General features: G+C 45.9%; 1 protein-coding gene across 1 annotated transcript in view; it reads left to right on the forward strand.

The window, feature by feature from the left end:
• Window positions 1-14135, forward strand: part of CABLES1 (Cdk5 and Abl enzyme substrate 1) — a 69685-nt gene extending 55550 nt beyond the window's left edge. The window contains exons 6-10 of the mRNA XM_086472650.1: window positions 306-462; window positions 1255-1358; window positions 11190-11296; window positions 12212-12419; window positions 13995-14135. Of these exons, the coding sequence (XP_086328776.1) occupies window positions 306-462; window positions 1255-1358; window positions 11190-11296; window positions 12212-12419; window positions 13995-14135 (717 nt within the window). The remainder of the gene's footprint in view (window positions 1-305; window positions 463-1254; window positions 1359-11189; window positions 11297-12211; window positions 12420-13994) is intronic.
• Window positions 14136-14479: the final 344 nt, after the last annotated feature.

A 14479-nucleotide genomic window follows, 5' to 3' on the forward strand; every position in this document is an offset into this window, starting at 1 on the left:
GTATTTTTAAATCTGACCCTTGAGTAGGATTTTGTAAATCCAATGTATTAGAGCTTATGTGCGTGTGTGTGTTTGTGGTTTTGTTTTGTTGAAGAATGAATGCCTCTGCAAAAACTTTCTTTGCATGGATAAACCGACTGCATCGAAGCAAATGTAGGTGACTGGTGTTTATTCATCTGTACCTAACTATTAAATCCAGAAAATCCTCCACTACTTTGCTTCCAACTGGGATGCGCCAAAGGCATCCCACTGCAGCTGAGCTGGGCTGAGAGTAACTTGTCTGTCTGTTCTGGCTTTCTTTTTAGACGGTTTCTTATACACAGTTTCTATTTCCCACCAATGCTCTGGGAACTCGGAGAAACACGATAGATTCCACTTCATCCTTCTCCCAATTTCGCAATGCAAGCCATCGTAGCCTTTCTTTGGCAAGAGCTAACAGCACCCAGGGGAGCATTGATGCAGGTAACTTCTCAGGAAGCTTGTTTTAATATCCTTGGGCACCCTGGTGGTAGGCAGTTACTGTGAAGGAGGGATATATGTCGTGGTTTAGCCCCCTGTTTTGCTGAAATTAAGCAAAATATAGTCTCATGTCGTGTGTGAAACACAGCTCATCCCCTGTTTGTTTAGCAAAGCTGGCTTATGGATGATGGAAAGTTAAGTAAACAAGACTGCTGATTATATTGACAGCCCCTGATGGCACGCGGCCTGCCTCCTCATGTCACCAGCGTTGTGTGTTCGTCCGGCATCAGGCTCATTGTTACCTTCCTTTGCTATGGAAAATTAACAGTGGCAACACAGAAGTCATGAGCTGAAGGTGTAAATCATCCTTGTGACCTTTATCAGGCTGGAAAGGGCTGTGTTTACAGAAACAGGCACAAAACATAAACCAAAGCACTATATGCTTAAGATATTTTGGCAAGTTAAATGAAACAAATCAAAACATCTGCATAAGCAGATGAAAACTTGTTGCCAGGAATAAAAGTCATTGTGGAGCTTTATATAATTTTACAGTGCTTTAAGCCCTAAATTCACATTTAGCAGGTGATTCATAAGCTGTAGGTCCTCTGTATCTTTGCAGACTGCATTAGTGTTGAAATAGATTTTTCAAGATTTAGAGAAATCTTTTGACTCCTTCAAAAATCTTGCGTGAAGATCATCTTGTGCATTATCTGTCAACTCATTTGCCACTTCTGTTAAGTCCAGAGATTTCCTGATGTGATGAATTCCTTTCTTACGTTTACTGTTGTTTTATAGGTAGCGACCTGGGAGACTTTGTTGAATACGACCCAAATCTTTTAGATGATCCCCAATGGCCATGTGGCAAACATAAGCGGGTTTTAATATTTCCTTCATATATGGTAAGTGATAAGCAAAATTAGGTGTAGCACAGATAAATTTTGGCAACAATATTTTGAAGGTTGAGGTTACATTGGCCGTATTTTAAGAAGATTATTATTATTTTTAATCTACTAGTAACAGCTGTTTGGAATGCTTTGTTCTAAATGACAGTTACTTACTGGGACGTGTAAAAACAAACTCGTGGAGGTATTATAAAAGTAAATGCCTTTATTACCAGTGTATTTCATAAATGCTTTAGATGAAAGGCTTGTTCGAACAATGAGTTCATTCTCTTGCATTCAGAGGAAAATTTATACTTCCTCTAATTGGCATCTATTACAAAATAGGAGGATGCCCATTAGGGTTTTTGTGAAGTCATGAAGCTGCATTGTGTGTTGATGCTTATCATTCACTCCTTGGAACAGCGCTTTGGTGTCTAGTAGAGCCTTTGTTTCCCAGGTATTTGTTTCACGATGGGATAGTCCTTCCTTTAATTGCAGCAATTACGAGCAGAGCCTGTATATTTTTCACTATACCCAAACCTGTAACAATACAGACACGTAACTGTTCCTTGATCTGTGCTCTAACTCAGTGTTTTCTGTGACGAGTGACTTCTCTCGCCTTTTTTCAGGTGCACCAAGTCTGTAGGCTTTGGTGTGCGATTTTGGCAGGACTGTTGCAAGATGCAGCACTGTTGTATGTGTGCGAGCACGTCTCTGCTCAAATTATACATCCGAAGTAGTAGTAGGCAGCAGGAAAAAGCTTGGTTTTCTTTGTTTCCAAAGTGGTGACCTAGTAGCCTTATCTATATGCCAATAGGAGAGGATTTGAAACGCCGAGGTCTGAAGTGTCATCCATGTCCTCACTTAACTTGGAACAGAAGATACTGTTGAAGAAACTGCTCATGTATGTAAAGATACGGTCTTTGTAGGTTCTCTTCTGCCCCCCACCCTGGTCTTTATTTGATGATAGGGCTCTTTGGTGCTCCTTCTTCAAAATGAATGGATTTTAAAGTGTTTCATGTAGATTGAAGTTTATCTCCTCTCTGGCAGGAGTGTTCTGCCTGTTGCGCAGAGAAGCTTAATTGCGCTCTGAGGCTGTGTTTGTGCTAGATTTTCAAATGGGAAGTCCAGTATGTCGCCTGCTTACTTTCAGACAGTTTTACTTTTAGGGTTGGCAAGTTATTTTTTGGCTGACACCCACAAACTGTCAGCCTTTTATGGCAGCCACATCTGGGTGGGGAAATATTTGTTAGGTTTGGATATGGTTATTGTCATGGACAGGGAACTGTCTTCCCTCAAAGACGTTGTTAAATGGCATCCAAAGTGAACATAGCTTTAGCAGTCATGGTTGTGTTTCTAACCTTCCTCAGGCTGCAAATGTGCTCCAGGCAATGCGAGTCCTCAAGGATCACCTGAGATCTTTGTTCTCTTTTCAATTTAGTGTTGATTTGGACATGTTGGGTGAGTTAAAATTGAACAGCCAGGATAGCGTCCGGCAGGGGAGGTCTCTGCCCAGGAGTGGGTGTTTGATGCCCTTCTTTCCCATATACTGGTTAACCACAGCATTTTTAGGTCTGTATTTGTACTTTTATTGCAAAAAGGAGCTGTCTGGGATTTCCACTGTGACAGAGGTATGACTGGGTACTTTAAATGTGAAAAATGGACTTCAAGGGCAATTGTTAAAATCAGTGTCATTGTTTTCTAGGATATATCTGCATTGACAGGGGTTTCCCTGCTTTTTCATTTTCTCTAGTGGTTAATTACTGCTGTGTCTGGAAAAATGTCTTATTTGACATTTGGGGGGTTTTCTCCTGAAATTGACTTCCAGCCGTCACTTCTTCAGCGCAGCCTGAAGGTCTGCAGCAGCCCCGTCTCCCTCTCTGAAGGCAGGCACTGGTCTAAGGAAGGGCTGAAGGACACGAAGTGCTGTGTTTCTTTTGTTGGTCAGAATCACAGGCACGTGCCAAGAGCTGTCCTGTTCAAGGATTTCACCTGGCCCTTGTCGAAGCAGCATAGCTGTGATGCCGTGCGGGAGCTGCCCAGCTTTGCAAGGAATGGAAGAGCGTGTGGTTGTTCTTCAGTGCTCGGTTGAGAGATTTCGCAAGGGGCTGGTGCTTCCTTCAGCCAAGAGAAGGGAGAAGAGGTAGCGCTGGAGTGTCCTGGGAGCTTGCAGTTTAAATAAGATTTTGCCACTCGGTCTGCACATGTGGAGGGCTTATGCATTGAGCTGGTGAATGTAGGGCCGTATTGGCTATGTGGGAGACTTTACTCACATCCACATTAGACTTTCCTGACTCAGCTCTCATTCCTCCTCCCTGCAGTTCACATCAGCGTGAACGGGAGCATAATAGGCTGTAACGTCAAGTCATTTTCTTCCCCAAATATAAAAATCGGCGTATGCTGCAATTAAAGCAAATTGCAGTCTGAGGCCAGTGGTTTGTTCCTGACCGTGCACAGCCATCGCGGTAGCGGCGGATCTCTGCCAAACGACCCCAGAGCTGTAGAGCTGCTGTACACAGATTGAAACCAGTCTCTGGTCCGGAGCGGAATGTAGCTGTTAATTACCGCCTCTCGCAAGCGCCGGAGCAGCTGAGAGCAGCTCTGATGTCAGCACCGAACATTTTGGTGTGTGGAGAGCTGCAGCTTGTAATTAAAGTTTCATTACTTGGCCAGCATTTAGCATGAATGCTTGCAGCTGCGAGCTTGTAGATGTTCCACGCACACCTCCCCCCCCCGCCCCTTATGGATGTCAGAGCAATTAACGGGGGGAAGGTGTGCGAGAGGGACGTGAACGCGTGGCAGGGGATGAGCGAGGCTGCGGCGCTGACTGCAGGATGGAGCTACATGCATCGGTGTTACTCCTGGGAGCCTGGCTCCTGCTTTGCAGGCCAGGATTTCTCTGCTGGTAAAACTCTGTTGAGGTCTCTGTGAATGCTGCATCAGTAAACACTGCAGGCTTTGTCCCGAGGCGTAAGATGGACAAAATCTGTGGTCCGGCTTGGATTTTACTCTGGAATATGCACGGTTAGCATGCGTCATGCGGTTTCCTCCATTTTTGTGGAGCTTGACTGTATCATCACTGACATTGACTTTATAGTCTTGTAATTTTACTGAGCTGAATTAGTCCTGACTTGCAGAGGATTTTTAATTGCAAGTCCTCAGCTGTTTTCAAGGAGTAGCTGAGCTTCCTCCTTCGAGATTGCTGTGGGGAAGAGAAGTGCTTTTGGTTTAGTCTTTTTTTTTTGCAGTGAAGTCCTGGCTCGAAAGAGTATACACTTTCCTGTCGCATTCTCAAAGTAATACCCACAAACAGCCTGTCAGGGGACAACTCTGAAAGAGCAGCTTCAATACCTTCCCAACACAAACTCTACCACTTCTATCAATTGTATTAGTCATATTTAAATTCTGGTCTGCCCTGGAGAAATTATTTTGCTTTGTGTTGTGTTTGTAGGAAAATCTACAATCTCTGCCACGGTATAAACAGTAAGAGGTAGAAAAGTTTCATGCTGGGGGGCAGGAGGAGGAGGGAAACATCTTGTCATGGTTAACAGATGTCTTCCTGGCTGATACGGCTAAAACAGGAATTCTTGCAGATTCTTAAATCTCTCTAGAACAGGAACTTTATCTACCAGACAGAGCAGTCATTTCTTTGCTAGGCTCATGTCGACCAGCGTACATCCAGACTCACCAGTGCCTCCCTTGGCCTCCCTGCATTCTTGCTAGCAGAAACGAACTCCTTCCATGCAGAAGGAGAAAACTCATTCTGCAACAGGCATGAGGCTGACCCCGCAGTCCTGCTTTTGTTGGTAACTCAGAAACACAGGAGCATGTTAACTGGCAGCTGCACGCTGCCAAAACTGGCAGCAGAAGAGGAAAAGCCCAGATCAGTAGCGTCTTGACTTGGAGTGTCCCCTCTGTAATAACATCCCTGCAATATCCATCTCTCTGTGCCCAAGGGATACACTTGGAAATTGGTTTGGGTACTTAACTACAATTTGAGTGCGTTGGTTTAATTATGTCGAAATAAAAACGCGTGTCGCGAAGGTCTGCAGTGCTCGTCCAGTGGGCTGCCTGGCAGCCTGCGTTTGCCGGGACTGCCGCGGAGCGCAGCTGGGCTGCGTTATTCAACGTTCGTCCTCCAGTGTCACTTCAAAATCAGAACTGCTCGCTGCCCTGGCTGTTCAGTCTGACAAAAGCCCGGCATGATGATATAGAGCATTCGGTCTCTCACTCCCCTGTTCTGTCTTTCACAAGGAGCATCAAGGTCAGGAGCGCTCCGCTACAGCCAGCGTCCTTCAGTGCTGTCACCCTATTCTTGGAGCCACTTCCGTAGTTGTAAATTAAGCATCTCCAGGCTGCTTTTTTATCGGCTGCTGACCTTGTACCCAAGAGCCTCAGGGAGCAGAGGATCACAGTGGTGATATATAGACATATTTGAACCCTATGCTGTATGCATTTAATGCTGTATTTGGCTGAGACGCCAGTAAACACGTATTTTGTTACAATGACACATTGTATTAAGTTTTTTTAAGATTAAGTTTGATTAAGAATTATTTCAGTGTATTAACCATATAAAATAAAACTGGCATCCTTCTACGTGCTTAATTCAAAGAGGCAGTTTTGAGATTATTTACTTTGTGGAATTCTAAATCTGTCAGTTTAAAATCCTTGAATGTTAATCACTTTCTAACAACAAAAACATCTTCTTTTGGTTTCCCTTTTCCTTTTTTTGGAGTGGTGGGGTTTTTTAATTATAAAGAAGGAATCTCCCGTTTCCCGTCACTGTTTCAAGCCTTTGCTCTAGCAGGATTTCCCATATATATGCATCTTCACCCATAAGTATATGCATTAGGTTACTGGCTGTTTATTGCTACATAGCTGGTTGCCTATGGTATGTGTTAAGGTACCCAGGCAGCGCAGAGTCATTGACTTCATTTGTTATGTGGTTGAGAGCATACCATTGACCTACCAAAAGTCTGTTAAAGGTATCAGTCTGCTGTCTGCTGTCTGTGAAGTAGATTTGTCAGAGGGTGCACAGTAATGACAGCTGAAGAGAGCCTATCATATACCTTTCATTTTATTCACCTATTTTATTCTGATTTTATCCTTCTTAAGCGGGAGATAGAGGCATCCAAGGCTGGATCATCTTTTACTGGTAGCATGCCAAAGCAGGATTTATTTTCAACAATATTTCATCTTGCCAGTCTTTCCAACCATTTCAGGCATCCTCCCTCCTCCCATATTTATGAAACTATATATACAGCTTTCCTATGAGAAAGCAGCTGCTTGAAAATGCTTGTGAATAACACACAAGCTAACCTCCAAGTTCAAAACTGCCAGCCATGCAAAAAGTGTGCAGAGTACAGACTTTGGCTGAAGCATTCATCATGTCGTCCAGGCATCTGTCAGCTACCATATATCAAGGCTTTCATTTGTCTTGTGCAACTTCCATCGCCAAACTAAAATACACATAACACAGCTTTGTATACAGAGAACGTGAACAGAGCTCACGAAGGAGTATTGCTGAATACTGAAGTGAAATGTGTTTTGTCCAAATAAGCTGTGAGAAACAAGACAGACGTTTCTGGATGACAGAAGTTACAAACATCGGAGATTAGAGTATGAGAGAGGCAGCTTGGTAGTTCCCAGTGCCTTGCTCGTGTGCCTGACAGCTCTGGGAGTACGGGGTGCCTGCCTGGTAGGGAACAACGTTGTGTAGAAGAAAGTGTGTTTGGGTAGAAAAATGCCGTGCTCCTTTTAGGGAAATATTTGCTAACCCTTCATAAAATTCGCGGCATCGGTATTGAACGGTGCTTCTACACGGGCAATACCAGAATCGTTCTGGACAGGCAAAAATCCACCCTGTTTAGCGTCACGTCTTCTCAACACGGCAGCCTCGCTGGGGACCCGCAGGCAGCTCGAGCACGATGAAGTGGCCTAGAACAGAAGAGAAGCGTAAACGCTGAGCAGAGAGCGGGACGACGTTGGGTCAGAGCCCTCCCGTGTCGGATCCCAGCTGGTCCTTGTGGGTTGCTGGGCCACACTAGAGGTTTCCTCCGCTCCATCCCTCGCGGGCAGGGGCAGCAGCCGGGGGTTGCTGCTCAGTACAGAGCCGTTCGTGGGGTGCAGAAGGTGCCCTGGGCAGGAGTGGGGTTGGGGACTGGGGTTTCTGTGTAGCTTCATGGGTGTTGTGCCCCAGCCGTGGTGTGACAGTGAGAGGGGTGCTCGGGTGCCTGGTCAGAAACAGTTAGCAGGGATAACTGATTTGATCACTCAAGAGACACTAATTCAGCGTTGCATTTAAATTACCTGTCAGCAGAGGCTGCCTGCCTCTCAGGTGGGCAGGGTCCTACATGCAGGCATTTCTATAGGCACCAGCTGGGCAAACAGCATCCCACTGCTCTGGCAAAGTTGGGCTTCTGCAGCAGATAGGGAAAAAAAAAAAAAAAAAATCAAGGGGAAAAACAAAAAGAAGTTGCACAATTCTTTTACTTGCGAGTGAGGGCAGTTAGCTGAGCTCTCCAGCATGGCACTGACAAGACGAGACAGCTGCCTTGGAGCCAGTGTGTTCAAACATGCTGCCGTTACCCTGTTACGTGAATCAAAACCAGCACACACCAGCTTTCATCTGGATTTCATTATTGTGATTTATATCGTAGAGACTGTTGTCTCGCAGGAAGCAGCAGTATTTGGAGTTGAGGGGGAGATTCTTATCAACAGGACAAAATTGACAAATCTCTGTGTTTAAAAATAGCCGTACCTCCTTCCCGTTTTCAGTTTTAATCCGTCTGCTTATTCTCAAGCCTCTGAGTGCTTGGATTTAAATGAAGTTTTAAAAAAAAGAGCTTTTCTCCTTCTGAAGAGAATTTAGCTGAGTTCTGGCAAGTCTCCCGCAGGCTGGAGGAGTCCCAGGTAAAACAGACGGTGCCTGCAGAGCAACTGTGGGGAAGGGTGCACCCTAGGAGGCTGCTGCTCTGTGGCAGAGCCCAGCACTTGCTCCCCCTCCGTGCAGTCACCCCCAAAGCTGGGGTCAGGCTGGCACCTGCTTGTTAAAGGTGAACGCAACTGGAACCTGCTGCCTGGCATAATTTGTGCAGCCCTTCGGCTGATCCGGAGGATGGTGGGGCCCTCCCTCGGCGGCTGTGCCCACTCTGCTGCCAAGTGGTTTGGGTCGTGCACGCGAGGTTCGTGCGTGGTTGCATCCTCCTCTGTGCAAGGGAAGATGATTACCTGGGGAGAGCCAAATGCAAGTCTGCCAGAAAAAAACGTGATCACTTTGTTGGAGATAATTAAGATAAAACTAAAGAACTCCATGGTAATGGAGAGCAAACAATGGACGGTTAGGTTTGCAGCGAAGCTTGAAATAAGGTGTTGTGTAGCTTTGCGCAGTCACACTGAGCTCACTTTTTCTAGGATTGCCCAAGACGACCAAAAAATGCTGGTAGTAACTAAAATCATCTTAATAGCGAGTAACCTTTACGCGCTCGGTGTCTCTTGGCTCTGTAAGAGCGAGCAGCTATGTTTCTGTACTTTGAGTAGCAGATGGCACTGGTCTGAATTATGTTATGATGTGGCTTGTTTCTATAGTCCTCCAATACCAGTGCTAAGAGGAACCCTCTTAGTAACACATAAACTCCCAGCATGTCTTTGTAAGCATCAAAAGCACCCAACTTGCTGACGATCCTCCGGCAATGAAACCAAGGCGTAGGCAGGCAGGCAGCCACATCCGAGGGAAAGAAAGGAGAGGAGTAATTGGTCAGGTTTTCGTTCTTCTGCTTCGGAGGGTTGAGCCCTGCCAGGTGAGATGAAGCGCATGAGGAGCTGTCTGCAGCGAAGAGCCACTGCCGTACGGGTGCACGCATACGTCCTTCCAACCTCAGCAAGCTTAAAGCCAGGCAGACCCATGCATTTGGTTGAAGCCTTTCCCTCCAGCCCTGCATAGGGCAAGGTTTCTCCTCCCTGTCTTCTCCTCTCTTCCTTTATATTCAGGCATGGTAGCGTGTTGCCTGCCTCAGCATCAAGACAGCGTAAGAATTTTTAACCTCAGTGGCACTGCAGCGCCCGCCGGGCCCCGCGCTCGAGCTCGTCCCTCCGCGTGCAGGCAGCAGGGGTGGCTGAAGGGGGTTGATGGGGCTTTCTCCTTTTTGGTGATTTCTTATAGCTGGCAGCTTTCCTTAATAGGACAGCATTTCCTTAATAAATTGTCCCCTGTATTTTAGCAGAATTTGGACTGGTGCTTTACACATAACTGTCGGAGGGGGCTTGCAAACATTTATACTTAAGCTGACAGCGGGAAGCTGTTGTGCATGACGTCCCCAGCAGAATTACCTGCCAGGACGTAGTGGGGAGCAGTTTATCAGGACAGGTGATGCTTCTCACACTGCAGGTCAGGTAGCAGAATAGCCCACATTTTAAAACGTGTATATGACCGTAACAGCACCCTGTGGCAAGAAGCTGATTTTTTTCCTCTTTATTTCCATATATTTACCTCATACGCTGCTGTGTGCTATTTGAGGGAAACACATTCTCTGCTTTCTTTTAAAAGCCTATAATTATCCTTATTTCAGTACTATAGCTTCTAAGTAAAATTCAGGGAAAGTTATGCTTCCCTTCATGCACATTTCTGATCCAGCCAAGAACATGATCAGATAACTGACTGCTCACTGGAGCCATTACACTCTCTCCTCCCCAAGCTCTTCCATTTTAATTATTGAAAAAAGCCCTGTGAGCATATGCAGTCAGTCTTTTTGGCTGACTTAGATTCTAGGATATAATTCATTGAGGCTCCATCTTCTATAAAGGCATAACATGCAGCAGGTGTTTTGCATGCCTCTTCCCACCTCTCGTTGTTCAGCGTTAACAGCCCTTTGCCATAATATAGGTTAATCATAAACAGAAATTAGATGGGGAAAATTACTTTACTGGAAGGAGAATGCATTGCACTGCAGACTGCAGCTCTCCCACTGCCTGCACTTGAAGCTGGCCAGGAGCTGGGGACCAGCTTGTCCACTGGCTGTCTTGGGGCTCTTCCCTGCTTCCGTCCAAGGGGCAGGATAGCCAAAACTGGGAAGAGAACTGGCACACCCACAAAATGAAGGTTCATTTGTTGTTCGGCTGATAGATCTTGGCCAGGTGAGTGGTGACAGAGGCTTTGGGCAAAAAGCTTCCTGAATGAAGGCGTGAGAGAAGTGCTGCGCACCCATAGATGTGAGCACTGGCATTGCAGTACTGGCTGGGAGGGCCCTCTGCTACTTGGGGAAATTCTTTAGGTTGTGACAAAAAGGCACAGAAATCTCCATGTAAAGGAAATAGACTGTACCCTTTGAATGTTGTCCTACCTCATGTTTCTGTCCACTTACTGTGTAAGTTATGACAGCATTACTATCTTGCACTGTGTCACAAATACATGCTATGGCGCTCAAGAATCTGTACCGGTGGCTCCTTTGAAGAATCCATGTGAGAGAAACCCATAAGGTTTCTCAGGACCGCGTGGAGGTAGGCACACAAAATCTGGTCATCAAATAAGTTATTGTGATGCTTTATTTTGTTTTAACAAGACTTCTCAGGTAGGTTTTATCCACCCACTTTTTGCTTAAACTCACTTTTGGTGATACTTGAAGGATCCTGATAAGGTATGTGTTGCTCAGGGCTTGTGCTGAACGGTGATCTCGGATCTCAGGTCACTTGTTTTGACAGAGCAAATTGTTGCCTTAATTCAGACTGAATTTTCCCCTCTGCTGGAAGCATTGAGACTGGCTGGCACTTGTTTGGTACTTGTTGCTTTTGGGAATTGAGTGATCTTGCTTGTTGCAGACTAAAGAGTAATTCTTTCTTGACGATGTGTTACAGACCACAGTCATAGACTACGTGAAGCCATCAGATCTCAAGAAGGACATGAATGAGACCTTCAAGGAGAAGTTCCCCCACATCAAGTTAACCCTCAGTAAAATACGAAGGTACGTTGCAAAGCTTGGTAAGGCTGCAACATGATGCAGCTGTCGCACCTTTCAGTGCAATTGCTGTTGTACATGAGGGGAAGCACAGCACTGATGGATCTTCCAGGAAAGGCAAAAGTGCAGAATAAGTCAGATGGTTGCTTTGATGAGTGGACTGAGTAAACAAGATAGGGGAATGTACAAACCTACTGGTCAGGTGTCAAAAGCAGCATCTAACAAGGTGAGGATGCAAGCTGGGCATCCACTACACTAAAAGATCCAGAAGAATAATGCAAAAGTCTTTCTAAGCTCATGGCACTTAACCTAGAAAGAGATTGAGGAGAGAGCAATGCTGACTTTTGTGCCTTGTCCAGAGAGCACGGACAGGAGCAAAACCGGTGATGAACTTCCCAGCAAAGTTGTAGTATTTCAGCACTGTTTCCAGTGTAGCGGCTGGACATACTGGTGCCCTGAAGTAACAGTCGTTTCGTTGGAACTGCAGCGGCCGGAAGGATAGAGCTGTGTCGCTCTGTAACCAGACAATGCTGCAGTACATGGAAAGACTGTCGGTTTGGATTTGCCCAACCGTAACCAGCAGCAAAGCTGCATATAGGTAGAGCACAAGCAATCCAGGTGTTGTTACTGAATAAATGGTATGCAGTGTAAGACCTCCGAGGAAATCTTATTACTGAAAATGTCAAAGCTTTTCAGTTGGTTTTATAGTTAGACACAAGTATCTACTGGGGGCAGTGAGGGGGAAGGGTGAGGTCAAAATGTGCCGTGAAATGCGTCCCCAAAACAGAGCATAAAGATACCTGCCTAGTAAATTATGTTTTCCTTTTCCTCTCTGTTTGACTAAGGAGGAATCTCTTGTAGTGAAATGAGAAACGCTTTAAAACACAGTTCACAGCCCACTTGTCTGGTCTCTTTACGCAGCTTGAAGAGAGAAATGCGCAAGCTTGCTCAAGAAGAATGTGGTTTTGAAGAGCCCACAGTGGCCATGGCCTTTGTCTACTTTGAGAAGCTCGCTCTCAAGGGGAAGCTGAACAAGCAGAATAGAAAGCTTTGTGCTGGAGCCTGTGTTCTTTTAGCAGCCAAAATTGGCAGTGACCTCAGAAAACATGAAGTCAAGCATCTTATAGATGTACGTATCCATAGGTTTCCAGTGTTCCTTCTACATGAAGTGCCAGTGTGTGGTCTGCACAAGCGTGCTTCTCGGTGGTCACGCTCTCCTCTAGGTTGCCAGCTGAATACCTTCCTTTGTTGCACGTTTATGTGGAAGTAGTAGTGATCAGTGGCACTGCAGCGGCATGGGAAGCGTGCCTGATGGTGTCGGGTACTGTGAGGTCTGACCGATAATCTGACCACCATTCTGTCAATACAAGTCAAAAGTTAACCCTCGGGAAATTCGTTTTGCTTTTAATTATGTTTTCAAGGGTGTCAATAAGGACTCTCCTTAAAGAGGTAAATGCAAATACTAATTTCAGAGGGAGTCTTAACAGATGGCCAAGTTTGTATTTCTTTCATCAAGTTAAGCTTTTGGGCAAGAAAACCTAAAGAAATGTTCTCATTAGAACACCTCCCCCAAACCGTTTTTTTTTGTAGAGTAAGGTGTTTGGTCTTCCACCCACTCCATATGAAAGAGTTACCAGAGGGGAGCGTTATTCCGTAATCCGTTGGCAAGCAACGAGATACCAATCTGATTTACTGCTGCAGGTGAGGGCAGGTAGCTGGGTACTTGGCTACAACCAGCTCGCTCAGTTCAAGAGACAGAGAAACTTCGTTGGGGGGCAGGACTGGGCTCATGTGCTTCTGCCACAGCCACAGAGCTGGGTCAACAGTCAGTTTGTTAGAAAGCCCTCTGAATAACCAGAAAAAAAAATCAGCCTAGTGGGATTTGGAAGATCTGGCCCCTCTTGCTCTCCTGAAACTTTGATCCATCCTTAAGACACATTGAGGTTTTCAGGAGACCCAGTGACAGAGAAGTAGCAAGGCAGGGAGCTCATAAGAGGATGGGGAGTGGGGGGGAATATCCCTGAACAGCTGTTTGCCTACTCGTAGCATCCGAATCCAGCAAAAAGAGCAGAGCAGATGGGAAGTTGAGTACATTACAGCAGAAAGCCAGCTATGAAACCCACCTCGTCCCCCTTGAGGATAGTTTCTATTATTCACTGTTCTTACGGTTGTTGCAGATGACACCTTGTGCCGCTGAGGTATTAAGATCGAACGTGTATAATTGTAGCAGAAACAATTTCCCAATAGGGTGTTGTAACACAGTCTCATGCTGAAAGGAAAATTAGTGATTTCAAGCAGCGCAGGAAGTTTGTAGGCAGCTACGAGACGCGTGTCTTCCATTACACACGTGATTTCAACATTTTCATAAAGCCAGGAGTTTCCTCTTCCTGCAGTGATAAATCACTGTGATCATTAGAAGGTGTGTACCTGCGGGAGATGGAGTGAGTGAAAAGGCAAACATGTCAGAAATAGCGTGGCTGGCTGCGCTTTGTAAGTTCACCTTCACAGTAAGGAATCAGCACATCCCGTTCCTCCTGCTCTCATTTTCTAAACTTAGAGCCATGCCAGTCCAGGAGGGCAGAGGTTTAGTGACAGCAGCACGTGTGCTTTGAATAATGTCGTCTGTAAGAAACCACTAGAGAGTCAAATCCTCATTCACAAAGACTTTTTTTTCTTTTCTTTTTTCCCTTGGCTGCCGTTGCAGAAACTGGAAGAGAAGTTCCGGCTGAACAGGCGCGAGCTGATCGCCTTCGAGTTCCCGGTGCTGGTGGCCTTGGAGTTTGCTCTCCACCTTCCCGAGCACGAAGTGATGCCGCACTACAGACGCTTGGTGCAGAACTCCTAGCGCTGGCTGCCCTGCGGGGAAGGGACTCCCGACTGTTCCCGCTTGGCTCTCCTGGGCCGCAGTTACTACTGGAAATGCAAAATCAGACTCCTCACACTTCGTGCTCTCTCTCTCCCCAAAACAGTTTTTCCAGCAACATACAGGAAACACTGCGTTGAATTAAGACTCTCAGCTTTGACAAATTTACGTATCGTGACTTTCTCAAAGCAGGTGAAGACTGAGCTGTTGGTAAATGGTTAGCGTGCTGAAACTGGGTGGCAACTGACCCTGCCTGTGGGGACTACGGCTATAAAAGTAGGCACAAATTTGAAGGGCAGCCTCCGTGACCACCCCTCTCTCCATCA

Source organism: Leptosomus discolor, chromosome 13 (genome assembly GCF_034619465.1).
Source record: "Leptosomus discolor isolate bLepDis1 chromosome 13, bLepDis1.hap2, whole genome shotgun sequence".
Taxonomy (NCBI): Eukaryota; Metazoa; Chordata; class Aves; order Leptosomiformes; family Leptosomidae; genus Leptosomus; species Leptosomus discolor.